Here is a 20,091-nt window from a genome sequence, read left to right on the forward strand (position 1 = left end):
TGCCTCAATCTTCTTCGGATCAACCTGAATACCCTCTGCGGAAATAATATGACCCAAAAATGCAATCGAACTCAACCATACTCACACTTCAAAAACTTAGCATATAATTGACTATCCTTCAGAGTCTGAAGAACCACTCTGCGCTGCTGCTCGTGCTCCTCCCGGTTGCGGGAATATATCAAAATATTATCAATGAAGACGATCACGAATGAATCCAAATAAGGCCTAAATACTCGGTTCATCAAATCCATAAAAGTTGCTGGGGCATTTGTCAACCCGAATGACATAACCAAGAACTCATAACGCCCGTACCGAGTACGGAATGCCGTCTTAGGGACATCGGATGCCCTAATCTTCAACTGATGGTATCCAGATCTCAAGTCAATCTTTGAAAATACCTTGGCACCCTGAAGCCGATCGAACAAATCATCAATCCTCGGCAGTGGATACTTATTCTTGATTGTGACTTTGTTCAACTGCTGGTAATCAATGCACATCCTCATCGAACCATCCTTTTTCTTAACAAACAACACCGGCGCACCCCAAGGCGAAACGCTGGGTCTAATGAAACCCTTCTCAAGCAAGTCTTGTAACTGCTCCTTCAATTCTTTCAACTCAGGCAGGGCCATACGGTATGGCGGAATAGAAATGGGCTGGGTGCCCGGAGCCAAATCAATGCAAAAATCAATATCCCGGTCGGGTGGCATACCCGACAGGTTTGAAGGGAAGACTTCAGGGAACTCGTGAACCACGGGCACAGAATCAATAGAGGGGACCTCAGCACTGGAATCACGAACATAAGCCAAACACCCCTTCTCGACCATACGTCGAGCCTTCACGTACGAAATGACACTGCGGGTAGAATGACCAGGAGTCCCTCTCCACTCTAAACGGGGCAAATCCGGTAATTCTAGGGTCACAGTCTTGGAATGGAAATCCAAGATAGTGTGGTACGGGGATAACCAGTCCATCTCCAATATAACATCGAAATCGACCATATCTAAAATCAACAAATCAATACGAGTCTCAAGACCTCCAATCACCATAATACAAGAACGATGAACTCGATCGACCACGATAGAATCACCCACTAGTGTAGACACATAAACAGGAATACTCAATGAATCGCTAGGCATGACCATGTACAGTGCAAAATAAGATGACACATACGAATACATAGACCCCAGATCAAATAACACTGAAAAATCCCTATCACAAACCAGATTAGTACCTGTAATAACTGCATTTGAAGCCTCAGCCTCGGGCCTAGCTGGAAGGGCGTAGCATCGGGGCTAGGCCCCACCACCCTAAACTACCTCTCTGGAACGACCTGCTGCTAGCTGGCCTCCACCTCTGGCGGCCTAAGCTCCACCTCTAGGACCTCTACCTCCATCTCTAGCACTTCTACCACCACCTCTAACTGGCTGGGCGAGCTGTGGAACACCTGGTTCCTGTACCATCGCACGAGAACCTTGATGCTGAGAGCTACCCGGTGCTCGAGGTCAAAACCTGGCAATGTGACCCAGATCACCACAAGTGTAACAAGCCCTCGGCTGTTGAAATCGTTGGCCCTGTCGACCTGAATGACCACCTCGGAAACTCTTAAGCGGCGGTGCACTGGTGGGAGCTGGTGGCGCACTGTAAGGCCGTTGATCAAAATAATGTGTCTGAGAACCACGACCACCTGAAGTACCATGTGAGACCTGGAGAGCTGACTGAAAGGGCCTAGGAGGATGGCCTCTACCATACGAATATCTACCTCCAAACGAGGTACCACTGAATCTGCCCGAATAACGGGGCCTCTTATCCGACCCATAACCACCTCCCTATGACAGAACCATCTCAACTCGGTGGGCCACATTGGCCGCCTCCTGAAATGTAATCTCACTCCTGGACTCATTGGCCATATGAAGACGAATCGGCTGAATAAGACCATCAATAAACCTCCTCACTCTCTCTCTCTCGGTAGGAAGTATGACAAGAACATGGCGAGCTAGATCAATGAACCTGGTCTCATACTAGGTGACCGTCATGGAACCCTGTTGGAGGCGCTCAAACTGCCTTCGAAAGGCCTCTCTCTGAGTCACGAGGGGAAACTTCTCCAAAAACAACGCTGTGAACTACTCTCAAGTCAAAGATGGCGAACTGGCTGGTCTAGCTAAGCAATAATCCCTCCACCAAGTCTTGGCGGATCCAGACAGTCGAAAGGTAGCAAAATCAACTTCATTGGTCTCAACGATCCCTATGTTCCGAAGAACATCATGACAACTATCCAGAAAATCCTGGGGATCCTCAGTAGATGCACCGCTGAATGTAGAAGTGAAGAGCTTGGTGAACCTATCCAGCCTCCACAAAGCATCGGCGGACATAGCCCCTCCATTGCCGGTCTGAGACACTACACCCGGCTGAACTGCCACAGCTGGTTGAACTGCTGGAACCTGAACCTAGGGAGCTACCTGCTCTGGAGTGCGCGTAGCAGGAGTCTGAGCCCCTCCTCTAGCCTGAGAAGTGGCTGGTGCTACTGGAAGCAAACCCGCTCGGGCGACACTCTCCATGAGGCCCACCAATCGGACCATAGCACCCTGAAGAACTGGGGTGGCAATGAACCCCTCTGGGACCTGAGCTGGGGCCACTGGAACTAATGGGGTCGGAACCTCCTCCTCAAAATCAACCTGAGGCTCCACCACTGGTGCTGCTGCTCCGGGCTGAGCTCTGCCCTACCTCGGCCTCTAGCACAGCCTCGCCCTCTGCCCCTAGTGGAAGCTGTTGTAGGGGGCTCAGGCTGCTGAGCGGTAGATGAGGAAGTGCGTGTTCTCGCCATCTGCGAAGAACAGAGTAAAAGTTCAATTAGCATTTGAGGAACGAATCCACACGACAAGAAAAAACATATGTGAGATTTTCCTAACTCTGTAGCCTCTGGGATAAATACAGACGTCTCCGTACCGATCCCTCAGATTCTACTAAGCTTGTTCGTGAGTTGTGAGACCTATGTAACCTAAAGCTCTGATACCAACTTGTCACGACCCGGATTTCCCTCACTCGGGAGTCGTGATGGTGCCTACTGATAGGAGCTAGGCAAACCAACCCTTAACGACCTTTTTCATTAACCAATTTACTTCTTTTAACCATTATCAGTTATAGCATGAAGAACAACGGAATTAAATAAATATGCGGAAGACATAAATTTAAGAAACTGAACAATAATGCAGAAATCAATATATGCCTCTACCCAAGAACTGGTGTCACATTACTCACGAACTTCTAAGAGTACTAAATACAATCGTTTGAAAGAAAAATATAAACTGTTTGTTTCGAAAACATGAGATAACAGACTGAAATAAAAGATAGAGGAGACGCTGGGCCTGCGGACGCCTGCAAAGCTACCTCGGTGTCTCACTGGACTGAAGGCTGGCTCCCGCGCTACTGCTGTTGTCCAAGACCTGGATCTGTGCAAAGAGCACAGAGTGTAGTATCAGCACAACTGACCCCATGTGCTGGTAAATGTCCAGCCTAACCTCAGCGAAGTAGTGACGAAGCTAGGACCAGACTACAAACAAACCTGTGCAGTTCATATACATATATATACAACAGAAAAGAGATACAGAAATAACCAGTCAATGTGGGAGAGGGAATCATGCTGTGGGGAGATAACAGTTTCAAATAGAAATTCTCAATAACAGAAAGAAGCAGCAAAGCCAGAATATCAACAAGAATCAAAAGTCAACAATTTGCACGGCATCACCCTCCGTGCTTTTACTCTCATCCTTACCAAAACAATACATGGCATCACCCTTCGTGCTTTACGTTCTTCCTCACCCAAACAACAATCACAAGGCAAATAGGGTAAGAGAATCTATAACCTCGAAGTAAATCAAATAACAACAAGTAATGAAAGAAACAACATAACTCGGTTATCAACAAAGAATCAGAAATCAACAAATGCACGACATCACCCTTCGTGCTTTTACTCTCGTCCTCACCAAAACAATTATATAATAAAAATATGCACGGCAGCACCCTTCGTGCTTTTACTCTCTTTTCTTACCAAAGCAATCATATAATAAAAATATGCATGGCATCACCTTTCGTGCTTTTACTCTCTTTCCTCACCATATAATCTATAAAATCGGCACGAAATGGTACATCGTGCGGCACGGCATCACCCTTCGTGCTTTACATTCTTTCCTCACAATAGCAAACAATGCACGACATCACTCTTCGTGCTTTAACACTCTTCCTCAGCCAAACAACAATCACAAACAAAGGGGCAAGGGAGTAAACAAATAATGGTAGAAATCTCGGCAAGGGAATACAATTAAACAACTTAAATATTGGCAAGGGAACACAATTAAACAGTTAAATCCCGACAAGGGAACAATATCAATATTCTCAGCATCCCGGCAAGGGAGATAATCAACAAAGCAACAAACATCCCGGCAAGGGAGATAATCAACAAAGCAACCAACATCCCGACAAGGGAGCAATTTAAAAATTCTTTCTCTTTCTTTCACTTTCACTTCTTATCTCACTTTACCACCTGAGCCAACGCTCCATAGGGGTTCAATCATCTCGTATACTTTCACAATTCGCATTATAACTCGAGCCAATGCTCCTCGAAGTTCAGGGATCATAATTTCTTTCACATGTTTGTTACAATATATAGAAAATCATCATTAAGGCATGGAAGATACAACAAAATCAGAATATCCGCAATATAAAGACTCACGGTCATGCTAGACTCCAACGTATAGATACTCGTCATCACGCCCATACGTCGTACTCGACAATTAGCACGTAGTAAATAAGACTCAACTCTTAATCCCTCAAGCTAAGGTTAGACCAAACACTTACCTCAAAGCTTTGAACACCACTCAAGCCTCAATTATAGCTTTACCCCTTGATTCCACCACCAATCCGCTCGAATCTAGTCACAAATTACTTAATTACATCAATAAGTGCTAAATGAATCAACCCCAATGCATGAAAATGAGTTTTCCCAAAGTTTTACTCAAAAGGTCAAAATCACCCCCGGGCCCACGTGGTCGAAACCCGAGGTTCGGACCAAAACCCGTTTACCCATTCCCCCATGAATCCAAATGTATAATTTATTTTTAAATCGAACCCCAAATTGAGGTCCAAATCCCCAATTTTAGAAAAAAAAAACTAGGTTCTACCCAATACACCAATTTCCCCCCATGAAAATCTTTGATTTTAAGTTGAAATCATGTTAAAAGATGTTAAGGAGTGAAGAAAATGAGTTAGAAATCACTTACCAATCGTTTTGGAGAAGAAAAGTTGTTTAGAAAATCGCCTCTTATGTTTTGGGGTTTTGAAAAGTGTAAAAAAATAACTGAAATTCACGTGAATTTATACCCCTCTGAAGCCCCCACCGCGCTAAGCCGACCGCGGCCGCACTGGCCCCTCCTGAAGACCTGCGGATCTTTGCCCCACGCGGACCGCGCAAAGCTGACCGCGGTCGCACAGCACCCACCGCAGATCGCGCCAAGGCGACCGCGGCCGCGCTGGCCCCTCCGTGGCCACACGCGATTCCTCGGGGCCGTGCTAAAGGGTTCAGAGGCCTGCAACATTTTCCTGAACCTGCAACATCTGGTCTTTTAAGCCTACGGTATCCCGGAACCTACTCGGAACTCACTCGAGCCCTCGAAGCTCTAACCCAAGTGTGCACACTACCTCAAAAATACTCTACGAACATATTCGTGTGATCAAATCATTAATATAACATCATGAACATCGAATTAAGCCTCAAGATCAATGAATTTTTATCAGATTTCCTTTTAAACATCAATTTCCCAATTAGGGTTCGGATCACGTCAAACGACGTTCGTTTTTAACCAAATTTTACAGGAGTGATTCAAAACATATATAAGACTTGTACCGGGCGCCGGAACCAAAATACGGGCCCGATACCATAGTCTTCTAATCAAATTTCATTTTCAATTTCCTTAATTATTTCAAGAAAATAATTTCACTCAAAAATTCATTTCTCGGGATTGGGACCTCGGAATCCGATTCTGGGCATACGCTCAAGTCCTATATTTTCCTACGGACTCTCCGAGACCGTCAAATCACGGGTCCGGGTCCGTTTACCCAAAATATTGACTGATGTCAAATTTATTCATTTTAATATCAAAACTTAGCATTTTTCATAGAATTTCATATTTAAACTTTCCGGCTACGCGCCCGGACTGCGCACGCAAATCGGGGCAACCCTAAATGAGATGTTTAAGTCCTCGGAGACACGGGATTCAATTAGCAATAGGTGATGACCCCTTTGGGTCAGCACACTTGGACTCTTGAAAAATATTATCAGTGTGTGACGAATCCTCCAAAAGTAATGCAGTTTATTGAGGATTTGATTAGCGTACAACAACATTTTTAGAGAGTTAAAACTACATAAAGTATGAGGAGGCTAGAGAGATAGTGTAGAGTTACAACCAAGAAAGTTATGAAAATACTATACTTTAATCCACAGGTTTTTTAAAGTTTTTGCCTTTCCTTTTTTTCCCTCCAAAAGTTGAAAAATAATTTTGAAAATTGTTTTTCAAAATTTAAAAACAAACACTAGATTCCTATTTGATCTCCCATTGGATTAGGTTTTGACAAATTTGACAAAATTTGTCAAAAGCACAAAGGAATCAGAATATAATATCTTTGACGAGGGACGGCCCTTTCATAAAGCAAGTAAAGCAACCACTTTAGGCTCCATATTTGTAGAGGCCTCATTTTATGTTACATCTAATACACTATGTATAAGTTTAAAAAAAAGGTTCTATGAAGTGAAAAAGTTTAATTTCTTTTTTTATAGAGAAGAAGGATGTGTAACTGTTATGATTTCTACTTAGGAAATTGCACTTGAAATGAATATCGAACCCAAATTTCGTAAGAAACATTGATATATATGAAGTAACAATTTGATGTTAATGTTGATAAAGAAATCTCAAAATCTTTCGAAGGGTCCTTTAGAGTTGATTACTTTTATACATAATAGATAGTGCTATATTTTCACTTCAAAATAGATTTGAACAATTCAAAGCATATGAAAATATTATTGGCTTTTTAGTTGGCAGTAAAAACTAAGATCACTAGATTTGGAAATTTAAAAATATATTGCCTTAATCTTGAATGTTCCTTAAAGCATAATAATCAATTCGATATTGATGGTTTAAATTTATTTTCTAAATTAAAATTATTAAGGAAAATAGTAGAATTAGAAGATTACAGTTTAATTGATACATTTAATTAAATAATTTTTTTTTAATTCTTTTCCAAATACCTAAATTTCTATGGAATAATGTTAATAACTCATGTTACTGTTGCTTCAGCAGAAAGAAGTTTTCAAAATTAAAATTGATAAAATCTTACCTAAGAACAATAATGTCACAAGAAAGGTTAAATGGATTAGTTATATTTTCAGTTGAGAAATACTTATTAGGAGTTACTGATTATAAGAAAATCATTAATAACTTTGTATCTAATAAAAACTAAAAAAAAAATAGACTTCAAATAAATAATAAAAAAAATTAAAAAGTTAAGACCTCTTAAAAAGTTTGGCTTTAGGCCACAAAATTCGTCGGACTTTCTTTGACTATAATCTTGAATTGTCACATCTTGCTTTTCTTTTTGCATTTTCGTCCAACTTTTGTTTTAAACTGTACTGTTTCAACTTCTCCGCATTATATTCACATTTTGATTTTTTCTATCCAAAGTTTCCGTTCTAAGTGGGCGTTTGGACATATGCATTGTTAAATTCCAAAAAAAGTGAAAATGATATTTGAAAATCGAGAGTTGTGTTTGGACATTAATATAATTTTGAGTTATTTTTTAAATTTTTTTGAGTGATCCGAGTGAAAATTTTGAAAAATAGCTTTTTGGAGTTTTCCAAATTTTCGAAAAATTTCAAAATTTATCTTCAGTTGAAAATTAATAATTTATGGTCAAAAATAATTTTACAAAAAAATTAAAAAATTCTTATGTCCAAAGGGCTCTAAGATTCTCTTTAGATTTGTTCTACTCGGTAAACAAATGTTACAACAACAACAACAACCGGTAAACAAATGCTAATAAGTGCCAAAAAAAATTTTAAGAACCAAACAGATCTTTTTTGTTGAATTTATAGCCGCAAATCGTATCTTGATTGTCCAATTTATGAGTATATCCTTCATCCCCTTTTATTATTTCAGTATATTAAAAATAATTTCCCTTCTACTGGTACATTTTAGCAAATTAAAAAAGATATATAATATTTTCTTTCGATGTTAACCTTATTTTTAAGTACCCACATTTCCTCATTATTGTTTTATTGATAGGATTTTAAGTACTATTTATAGAGATAATTTAGTAAAACAACGATTAATAAAATTCTTAAAAGGAGTGTCAAATCAATACTCCCTCCTGCCAACTTTACGTGATTTTTTTGTTATTTTGACATATACTAAGGAATTCATCCTTTACCATTAATTAATAATAAAATTGACCTTATTAACCTTTTTTTTTGGTCGAAAGAAAATTTATTTTAACCAATTTTTCAATTTACATCACCTGTACTATGGACTCTAGTATCAGGTCTCATGACTGAAATCAATAAACAAAAAACATATACAACCAAGGCTGCTTACTAATATCCCATAACGCTCATGGGTCTTTTTCCTATCCTAGTTGCTATGAATTACAATTAGGATAACTATTTAATGTACTCAATATTGGTGTCCATTTACATTTCTTTTGTCCTGTTATGTGCACCTGCATGACAATGTCTTTTGCTCTATCTTTGATCTCTCTTCTCTGGTTTTGAAATCTTCTTTCATTTCGCTTCATCCAGATGTGATATACTACTGCTGCAAACACCACTCCTAGCAAAGTTTTCCTTGGATTTCTGTTGTTTACATTGGTAGTTAACCACTGCACCTCATCTTCCCAGTTTTCAACCTTTCTCTGGTAGCTTAACCATTCTAGCATTCCTGACCATAAGCTCTGTGAATATGGACACTCGAAATATAAGTGATCATGTGTCTCTTCTATGTCACATCCACACAGTACACAAGACTGAGTCACCTGAATTCCCCAATTTGCTAGTCTGTCAACTGTGGCCAACCTTCTTTGTATTGCCACATAAAATGAATTGTTGCTTTGGTAGTATTCCAGTCAACATGACTAGTGCTTTCCAGTGGACTTTGGGGGTACCTTGGAGTAGCATGAAGATAAGCCTTCTGAATGCTGAATCTCCCATTCTGAACAAAGGATTCAATTGCTGGTATGTCATTAGCCCACCATTCTCTTGCTGTAAACAGTTTCCTTACTAGCCAACTAGCCTGTTTTGGGACCTCCATTGTATTGATGTCATTCTGCTTCATGTAGTGGCAGTGTATCCATCTAATCCAAAGTTTGTCTTTCTTTGCCATTATAGCCCAGAGGAGTTTAGTCAAAGCAACTTTGTTCCATCTCTCATAGTTGATAATGTTTAGACCCCCAACAGCTTTTGGCTTACACAATGTTTCCCATGTTATAGGAGCTCTGTGAGTATTTTCATGACTACCAGTCCACAAATAGTTCTTGCATATACCATTAACAAGTTTAATAATTTTCTTTGGAATAAGGAATATTTGAGCCCAGTAGGTCTGCATTTCAAACAGGACACTCTTAATGAGTTGTAGTCTTCCAGCATAGGACAAGAACTTTGATGTCCAACTTCTTATCCTCTCCACAATCTTCTCAACTAATGGCATGCACCGGTGGATAGTAATTTTCCTTGAGGACAAAGGGACTCCCAAGTATTTGAATGGGATGCTGCCTGCTGATAGCTGAAGTTCTGCTAATATTCTGTCTTTGAATTCCATAGGCACACCTGCTATATATAATGAGCTCTTTTCCAAGTTTGCGTGTAAACCTGAGACCTTGGAGAAGTGATCAAAAACTCTCATCATTAACTTTATTGATACCTCATCGGCTCTACAACACATCAGTAAGTCATCCGCAAAGCAGATGTGTATGACTTGCAGTTTAGCACATTTAGAATGAAAGTTAAAGTTTAGGTTCTGAGTCAGTGTCTTCAGAGATCTGTTTAGGTACTCCTTTGCTAATACAAACAAGTATGGAGACATAGGGTCCCCTGCCTTAGCCCTTTTCTTGCTACAAATTTATCAGTTAGTCTACCATTCAGTAGTAGATTATAGCTGACTGTAGATACACATTCCATGATTAGTGCTACCATCTTGTATGGTATCCCAAACTCAAGTAGTACTGCTTTCAAAAAACTCCATTCAACCGAATCATATGCTTTTCTGATGTCTACTTTGATCATACATATAGGAGAGACTGCTTTTTGAGAGTACCCTTTAATCAATTCATGAGCCATTATGACATTGTCAAGAATATTTCTCCCTTCTATGAAGGCAGACTGAGAAGGTCCAACCAATAGATCCACAACTAGTTCTTATTTGTTAGTATCTTAGCAATAATCTTGTACATTGTTGAGCAACATGCAATAGGCCTAAACTCCTTCACGTAGCTAGGATTTTTCACCTTCGGAATCAATGTAACAGTTGTGCAGTTAATTTCTTTCAATAGTTTGCCAGTTTGAAAGAATTGTTGTACTGCTTCTATGACCTCCTTTCCGATAATTGGCCAGTATTCCTTAAAGAACTCAGCAGGGTATCCATCCATACCTGGTGCCTTGTCATTAGGCAGATTCTTCACAATTTGACAGATCTCCTCTATTGTTGCTACTTGTAACAGTTGCTATTGCTGATTCAGTGTTAGACAAGGACCATTTCTTGCTATATTGATATCAATCCCTGGTAGTTCATCCGCTGCTATCCCCAATAGTTGCTGAAAGAACTGGATGAATTCTCTCTGAAAGACCTTATTAACCTTAATTTGCTTATTGGAAATATAATAAACTACTCCTAGGTTCTTTACTCCAAAGATAACTTTGAAAAGAAGAAGTTAATTACTTCTTGATATTGAAAATAATCAAATACTATGGAGCACAAAAAAAAAGCCAAAAAATCTTTTAAAATGGGTCGGAAGGAGTACTGAACTAGTAATAAAAAGCAAGGTGGAAGAAGTACATACTACTTATTAAGGAAATATGATATTGTATAGCGCCTCTTAAAATAATAGCCAATTTTTTCTTTTTGTATATTTTTTAAATTTGTATACATTTTATAAACAAAAATTATACAAATTTTATATACTTTATCGACTAACGAATATAAATAATTTTCTATAATCAACAGTTCTATATATAGTAGTTGATAAGTTTTCTATGTTAGAAAAATAATTTTGATAACTCAAAAAGAAATATACAAATTAGTGTCTAGATTCATTCTTTTAATATTATGTTAATTGGTCTTCATTATGCTAATTAATTTGAATATATTTTCAAACATAATAATGATTTTGTAACTGAAATTTGATATTACTCTTGAATAGCCTTAATGGCTAATTATTCATAATTTCTAACGTTGGCTTTTGAGAATTGGGTCAGACATTTTAATGGATTCAAAATAGCTTTTATAAGCTACAAAAGTTGAGAATTATAACTTCTATCAACTTATCCTATATATACTCTATTTCAATGTTAAAGGAAAATAACAGAGAAACAAGAGTGAACATTTTCTTCTTTCTTTTGTGTTGGATTTTCTTTTATACAATCTTTGTTGTTTCTGTTCCTAGTTTATACTAGAAGAGCTTGTTGAATCCTGAGGGATACGCCTAATTTTATTCATCATGGTGTGAGCGAAATATCCTTAAGTACAGTATTTTTGACACGCCTCAAGCTAAACCTTATTCTCCATAATAATCATCCAATTTTTCCAGCATTCTAAAAATAGGAAATGATTTTAAATCGAAACATGTATATTCATATCTCTGAAATGTCTGTTAAAGGATTGAAGAATTATTTCGAGTGAGAATTCAAATTTAGTCAGATCCGAATGCGTGTATCAGATATCGAGTGAAAAATAAAATAAAATAATTATTTAGCACTCTCCACCTATGTTTGTATTATGCTAAAAGATGTATTTGGGGAAGGGGTTTAATGGAGTATTATATACTATGAAGAAGAAAGATATTGAGTTCTTTTTATATTATCTGGTTAATAGAAGGTTAATTATTATTTAATTACTTGGAAATATAATTTATGGAGATTGATAACTAAAGGGTAATCTGTAATAATTGTTAGATTACATTCTTTACTTTGACTTGAATTTATAAGTAGCTATATTTTGAATTGAATTGTTTATCCGCTCTTTCCCGCTTTTGTGCTCTATGTTTGATTTTACTAAGGAAAGTAGCGCCCAAAGTTTTTACTTAAATAGTACTCATTCTGTTCCAATTTATATGATCAAATTTAACTCGACACGATACTTACGAAATCACAAAAGCTTTGAAAACTTATAACCTTACGTGTAATATAATATTTATATGACTATAATTTTTTTGAATTTTGTGGTATTAAATATATCATAATATTTATTTGACTATAAAAACTTCTCATTAATTATCACGACCCCGGTTCGCCCTCTGTGAACCATCATGACGGCGCCTAGTCTCTACGACTAGGTAAGCCTAACAATGTAGAATATAAACAATAATTACAGAAGAAATAATTTAAAAACCGAAATAGTAAAAAAAACAATGTTTAAGATGCCGCCTGACACATAACAGTACAAAATCTCAACCTAACACTACCAAAATTCGGAACCCCATGAATCACAAGCTAAGAGATACATAAGAAGCTCTAACTCCAGAAATGTCTAACAAAAAGGAAAACTACTGAAGGGCTATACTTATTACAGAAAGATAGAAAGGGACTCCTCGGTCTGCGGACGCGGCAGATATACCTCGAAATCTCTACATAAGTGCCTCGCCTCAAGGATGATAAGACTGAGTGGAAATACCTGGATCTGCACAACAAAAATGTGCAGAAGAATAGCATGAACACACCACAGCGGTGCCCAATAAGTATCAAGACTAACCTCGGTGGAGTAGTGACGAGGAACAGTCAAGACACCTACCGGCCCAATAAACTGTACAAATATAGGAACAACGGAACATGATGTATATATATAAAGACTACACGATGTCACACCTCCTTTTTACGTACCCGAGAGGGTACAAGGGAGTTTTTTCCAATTAAAGGACAATCGAAACGAGATTTATTTATTAATTTCAGAGTCGTCACTTGGAAGATTTAGGGTGTCCCAAGTCACCAATTTTAATCCCGAATCGAGGAAAAGAATGACTCCATATTACAGTCTGCGTACCAGAAATCCGGATAAGGAATTCTGTTAACCCGGGAGAAGGTGTTAGGCATTCCCGAGTTCTGTGGTTCTAGCACGGTCGCTCAACTGTTATATTTGGCTTATTTATCTGATTTTAAATACAATATGAACTTATGTGCAAATATTATCTTTTAACCGCTTTTATCATTTACTGTTATTTTTATCAAGAATTGCAACGTTATAAAATGTATCTCGAACCACGTTACAATCAATGTACCCGTGGTCGTCGACACGCTTTGACTCCGTTGAGATTTGGATTTGGGTCACATCAATGTGCACCCGAGTTTAAGGAAATTAAATTATTAAAGGCGCGCCTAAAGCGACTAGCGTATTTATTTTGGGTAGGACCGTGAAATTTTACTAAACGGTCCATCCCGAAGTCTAAACAATTTTTAAAGCAAATATTTACTGAGGGCCCCGCAATTTGTATTTTATTTGGCGAGGCTCATCTCATTCTTATTTTTTTAAAATGAATTTGCAACGTCATGGACACGCATCTCGAACCACGTCACAATCAATGTACCCGTGATTAGAAACATATTTCGACTCCGTTGAGAATTGGATTTGGGTCACATAAATGTGCACCCGAGTTTAAGAAGGTAAGATTTATTAAGGCGCGTCCTAAAGAGTCTAACATATTGTTATTTTAGGAAGAGGCCGTGAAGGTTCATTAAACGGCCAAATCCAAAGTCTAGTCAATGGTTATGTATTTTATTGAGGGCCCCGACGGTTTGTGATTTATTTGGCGAGGCTCGTCTCATTTTTATTTTAAAGGATAAACCTATAGTGACTACATTTTTCTATTAAATTCGTCTCTAAAAATAAAAGAAAATCTCTTAATTATTTACATGCTGGAAAAAAAACGTAACTTATTAGTTATTAGTTTGACTAGTGTGAACGAGAAATTGCGATCGAGTTTGTACAAAGAAAAACTGCTTTCATTTTTATATTCTATTATTTACTAATGCTAGAACATGAGAGGGATACACAATAATATCAAAGCAGATTAACTATTCTTCAAATAATTTAAACTAGCATTATTAGATGAAGAAATCATACATATGCAGCCTCATTACTCATTAATTAATCGACTACATTTTTATACAAAGAGAGAAAAATTAATATTCAAACACAGATCCAAACAAAAGAATTCAACAGGAACAGGAGCCTGATTAATATTTCATTTTTCGCTTCAAGCCAAGAGTGTACAAATGTGTACCTAGAAACAGCAGTACAAGAACAAAAGAAGTAGGAGTCAGCAACAGTAATAACGCGGCAACAGCAGGTTCAGCAACACCGCAAAACCAGTAACAACCAGTAGAATAACCCAGCAACGGATTGAAAAATCAGCAGTGCCAAAGTGCAATCACAATCAAAGCAGAGAAGAGAAATGATACGAGATGCAGTAGCTTCGGATTTTTGAATAACACTAGAAGAAAAACAAACATAATTGTTCGAGTGAAAGTTCAAATTGTCTTTCTCTTCTACTATCACAAACTCTCTCAAATATCAAAGTATGTCAACTCTCCAAGTCTCTCTTAATAATATTCAAGTTCTAAAAACTCTCTTCTTTTTTCTCTCAAAAAAATCCTCTAAATGTTCTCCTTCTAGTCCCCTTTTTAATGTCAAGAATGACTCTATATATAGCAAGACAAGTCTTCCATTCCCAATCCCAAAATTATTCCCCCAATGGCATGCTTTGGCCCACTATTAAATGTCTTCTTTATTTTAAATTTTGTCTCTCATGCCTACATTAAATAACTAACACATTCCCAACCCATTACAATTTGTCCCCCATGCCTATATTAAAAAAGTACAAGATTCCTCCCCATTATAATTTGTTCCTCATGCCTATATTTAAAAAGTACAAGATTCCTCCCCATTATGTTGTCTTGTCCCCCATTATATTAAACAAATACCTCAAAAACCCCACCCCATTATATTTGTCCCCCATGCTTAACATAAAGAATCAAAATAATGTTCAATTACCAAACTACCCCTCCGACCTTATTGCAATTACAAATCTACCCCCGAATGCAATGCAATTTACCAAATTACCCCTCTGCTCTAAACAATCAATTAATCATAACTCAACCAAAATATAGTCAAGATGACCAATTTCTCAACAATCTTCAACAACAATTTACATGAACATGATGAACAACACAAACTCCAAATTAATGGAATGAATTAACCATATCGGGAACCAATCCTGGTTAATTTAGACCATGAATGTATGAGCAAGAACACAACAATACAAACAACAATATGCATGATTCAAATTAAATCAACAAATCACAAAACAAACATAAACTCACATTAAATCACTGGATTTAAACATGAACTTCAAACAAAGATGAACATGAATTAAATCTGTTTTTTAAGCAACAAACATGACGGATTCTAACGATTCAAACAACATTAACATTTTCTGGAAAATTCATAACAACATGAAACAAATTGAAGAAATAATTAATTAAATTTCAATTTGAATCTAACAAGCATTAAACTAACAAATATTCACTTAAACAACAACAAATATTCACTTAAACAACAATACGAACATGAAATAAACATGAAAAACAATTAATTAATCTTTCATTTGGAATCTGAAAAATTAATTTAACAAACAACACATGAACATGAACTAAAAATTAATTCAAACGATAAACAAAACAAACATTTGCCGATTTTAGATTCGAAAATATCAAAATAAAATACGGACAAAATAAAACTCAAAAATCTACCAACCGGATTGAAATGACGAACAAGAACAACTAACGACGAACTCGAACAATGATCGACGACCTCGTCCAAAACCCATCCATGTGCGCGAGGCAGAAGTGAAGAAGACGAAGTGAGGCAACAACTGTTTGGACGCCATGGATGTGAGAGAGCAGAAGCAACGACGGACAGCCATGGACAGCCATGGACAACCATGAACAACCATGGATGCCATGGACATGAAGAGCAGAAGCTGTATCCTGGAAGGAAACAGAAGCAGCAGCACTGCTTGGAGTAGCCATGGACGCACGTCGCAGCTGGACGCGGGCAGCAGCGTGACACAATGGCGTCGACTTGCCGGCGAAGAAGATGAGGGCAGTAGCAGCAACTCGATGGGTTTGTTAGGCTTAAGGACGTCAAAGGAGAAGGACGCAGCAACAGCTGCTCGAGTTCGGACGAGGGGGGTGACGACGAAGACGCAGACAAAGCCATGGGAGGCAGCCATGAACGGGGTTAAAGGTTTTTTTTTTCCAGTTTTTCAAGAGGAAGGAAGAAGGTGATGAGATGGAGGGAGCTGGAAGTGGGTTGTTGTCGACGGGGGGGGGGGGGGGGGGTGCGACGATGATGAGAAGGTGTGCTCGTGTGAATGTGTTGACACAACTGTGTGTGTGTGCGTCGATGAGGAGCTTGGAGATGGAGGGTGATGAGGCTTGGTGAGGGCAGCCATGGATGCTTGGTTGGAGCTTTGGAGGAGTTTTGAGTTTGGGAAGAAGAAAGCCAAAAAGGGTGGGGGCGGATAGTTTTTAGGTTTTTTAGGGTTTTTTGGTTTGTCTTTTGACAAAATGAAGAGTGGGTCTTGGGTCAATGGGTTAATGGGGCGGACCGGGTCGACCCGGTCTGTAGTGGACTGGGTCGTGGACAATTGTTTGGGCCTGGGGTTGAAAATTGAAGAAGTGGCCCAATCCGATTTTTATTTGTATTTTTGTTATCTTTTCTTCTTTTATTTTCTAAAACTAAATTATAAGAATACTTAAATTATTATTAAGAACTAAATTAAGTTATAAAAGCGCAAATTAACTACCAATAACAATTAACGCACAATTAAGTAATAATTAAGCATAAAATTGTTCATTTGGACATTAAATGCTAAAAATGCAAAAGATGCATATTTTTTGTAAATTTTTTAATTTTGATAAAACTAATTTAATTACTAACAATTATAGAATTAAATCCTACATGCAAATGCGACATATTTTTGTATTTTTTATTAATTTAGCAAATAAACAAACACAGACAAATACAAATAATAATCCAAAAATGTCACAAAAATACTCAAAATTGCACACCAAGGAAAATCATTTTATTTTGCATTTTTTGGGAGTATTTCTCATATAGGGCAAAAATCACGTGCTTACACACGAAATGACTAACAATACTACAATCACAATAAGGGAAGAAAACAGCAAGTAACAACGAAAATACCAAAATAATGAGATAGAAGAGCGAGCGAAAACACAAACCCAAATCCTAACACAATACAATAAAGGTAAGCAATAACTCAGGTCCTACAACAGCGTTCACATCAGGTCTTATCCAACAATTTCCACGAAGTACCGAATCTTGGACAAACTACAACCATGAATCCCAGTACCTGAAATCTAACACTTGACATCCTGTGCCCCCATCAACCTTATGGTCATGCTGACAACTCACTTGCTAACTAGAGTCACTCTCTCATATATAACAAGTAAACGAGGGTGTACATCTATACTCAACAAAATCAAGAGCACTTCACATCCAATAGGAGTGTTCAACTACATGTATGCTTGTGCAAGTGCTTTAACATAGTTCCTACCAGCTAATAAGCGTAAGGAAAAGAACGGACAACACATAAGATGTTTCCTCACAACTTCCACGACATAAAGCTCATACAGGTAAGCGTACCACAATACAATATTAAACAATAAGAATGCCCCCAGGCCATCACAAATCATCACAAACAATCCCTGACATAGCCCACTTGTCTCGCCACGTGTGCAAGTAATAACATAATAAGTGCCCGCCGTGTTTCGCCACACGTGCATCATAATATTTCCCCCTTGTCTCGCCACATGCACAACCCACATATAAGCATATATATACATACCCCGCCTTGTCACGCCGCATGTGCAATATATCAATAGTAGCAATAGCACGACAGAAACCTCGTGCAACCCCACAACAACAATCGCACGACAGAAACCTCGTGCATAACAATATCAACAACCGCACAACAGAAACCTCGTGCACCACCACAACAAGTACAACAACAACAATGACAATATATACAAGAACACGACAAGTAATTAATCAACTCAAGAACTTTCGATCACAAGTAGACGGTAAAACTAGCTCACAAGGAACAACCACAATAGAGAATACTAAGCGTAATATGAACAGCTCAACAACGGAGAAAAATAATATGAAGCAACGATCCCACAATATATAATTCAATAATAAGGAAGCTAACACGAATCAAATAATTCCAAATAAGGAAAATGTCAAATAATATAGGATATCTAAAGTTCTTTCAAGGTTGGAAAATTTACAAAGAATATACAACAATTTCAATTAAGGATGAGCAGCGGGAAGATAATCATAACCTCAATTAAGACTAAACAATTATAGAGGAGATGATAATGATTTCCAATAAAGACGAGCAGTTATGAAAGATAGCATGACAATAGAAGAGGTAAAAATCTTCAGTTGAGCAAAATAAGAGTCAAATGGGCAATAAGAATGAATCATAAGCAATTAATTCCAATTAGAGCATGTAGAGGTAAATTAAGAAATTAGGAAAACTTAATCATAAACGAATACTTCCCATACAATGTACATAAGGGCCTAAGAAACCTAAAGGCAAATTTCCCATAAATAAGTCTGAGCACACACTTGTCACCTCGCGTGAACGGACTACAAGTAGCATAGAAGACTCAAACCCTAAGGGGAAGTCCCCCCCACAAGGTTAGGCAAGATACTTACCTCAAAGACGACAAACCGATACTCTAAAATGCACTTCTCTGGTGAAAAGACCTCCGGACGGCTCAAATCCAACCAAAATAACTTCAAAGAACAAATAAAACACATAAGAAACTATTCCGGATCATAAAGTCTCAATCTTTAATAAATTTCAAAAATCGGTCCAAAAGTCGACCCCCGGGCCCGGACCTCGGAACCCGACAAATTTTATGAAAATCCGAATACCCATTCCAATATGAGTTCAACCATACAAAAATTATCCAATTCTGATACCTTTTGGTCCCTCAAATCACGGTTTTTCATTCTGGAATTTTTTTTCAAAAACTCACAATTTCCTCAACCCAAAACACAATTTAAATGATTAAAACAAAGATAAAATCATGGAATATGTTGGATATTAGGTGAAGAATACTTACCTAATCGATATGTGTGAAAAAACCTCAAACAATCGCTCAAAACCGAGCTCCACAAGTCAAGAATTGATGAAAATGGTGTAACCCTCGATTTTGGAATATATTCTGTCTGCCTAGGCATTTGAGCAGCGTGAACGCGGAGGAAGCATCGCGTTCGCGAAGAAAAAAGATGTTGAGTTCTTTTTATATTATCTGGTTAATTGAAGGCTAATTATTATTTAATTACTTGAAAATATAATTTATGGAGATTGATAACTAAAGGGTAATCTGTAATAATTGTTAGATTACATTCTTTACTTTGACTTGAATTTATAAGTAGCTATATTTTGAATTGAATTGTTTATCCGCTCTTTCCCGCTTTTGTGCTCTATGTTTGATTTTACTAAGGAAAGTAGCGCCCAAAGTTTTTACTTAAATAGTCCAATTTATATGATCAAATTTAACTCGATACGATACTTACGAAAGCACAAAAACTTTGGAAACTTATAACCTTACGCGTAATATAATATTTATATGACTATAAATTTTTTGAATTTTGTGGTATTAAATATATCATAATATTTATTTGACTATAAAAACTTCTCATTAATACAAAAGTATAACAACAATAACAACAACAACAACATACCAGT

At 37.6% G+C, this 20,091-nt stretch overlaps 1 protein-coding gene across 1 annotated transcript; it reads right to left on the reverse strand.

Moving 5' to 3' along the window:
- Nucleotides 1-1,336: 1,336 nt before the first annotated feature.
- On the reverse strand, nt 1,337-10,680 carry LOC138870246 (uncharacterized). The gene is made up of 7 exons (XM_070148038.1): nt 10,540-10,680; nt 10,350-10,414; nt 9,202-10,146; nt 8,761-9,112; nt 2,673-2,821; nt 1,839-1,890; nt 1,337-1,684 (listed from the first exon to the last, which is right to left on the reverse strand). The coding sequence occupies exons 1-7, from the start codon at nt 10,678-10,680 to the stop codon at nt 1,337-1,339; spliced, it is 2,052 nt and encodes a 683-aa protein (XP_070004139.1).
- Between the last annotated feature and the right edge of the window lie 9,411 nt (nt 10,681-20,091).

Source organism: Nicotiana sylvestris, chromosome 6, assembly GCF_000393655.2.
Source record: "Nicotiana sylvestris chromosome 6, ASM39365v2, whole genome shotgun sequence".
NCBI classification, from domain to species: Eukaryota; Viridiplantae; Streptophyta; class Magnoliopsida; order Solanales; family Solanaceae; genus Nicotiana; species Nicotiana sylvestris.

Excerpts from the sequence above, each read along its gene's own strand:
- LOC138870246 (XM_070148038.1), bottom strand. The coding sequence starts at position 10,680 with ATGGATGGATACCCTGCTGAGTTCTTTAAGGAATACTGGCCAATTATC. Across the intron at positions 1,891-2,672 it reads CACCAGTGGTGGAGCCTCAG|GAGTGAGATTACATTTCAGG; the intron begins GTTGATTTTGAG and ends CAATGAGTCCAG. Across the intron at positions 1,685-1,838 it reads TGGCCCACCGAGTTGAGATG|GTGGTCGTGGTTCTCAGACA; the intron begins GTTCTGTCATAG and ends ATGGTACTTCAG.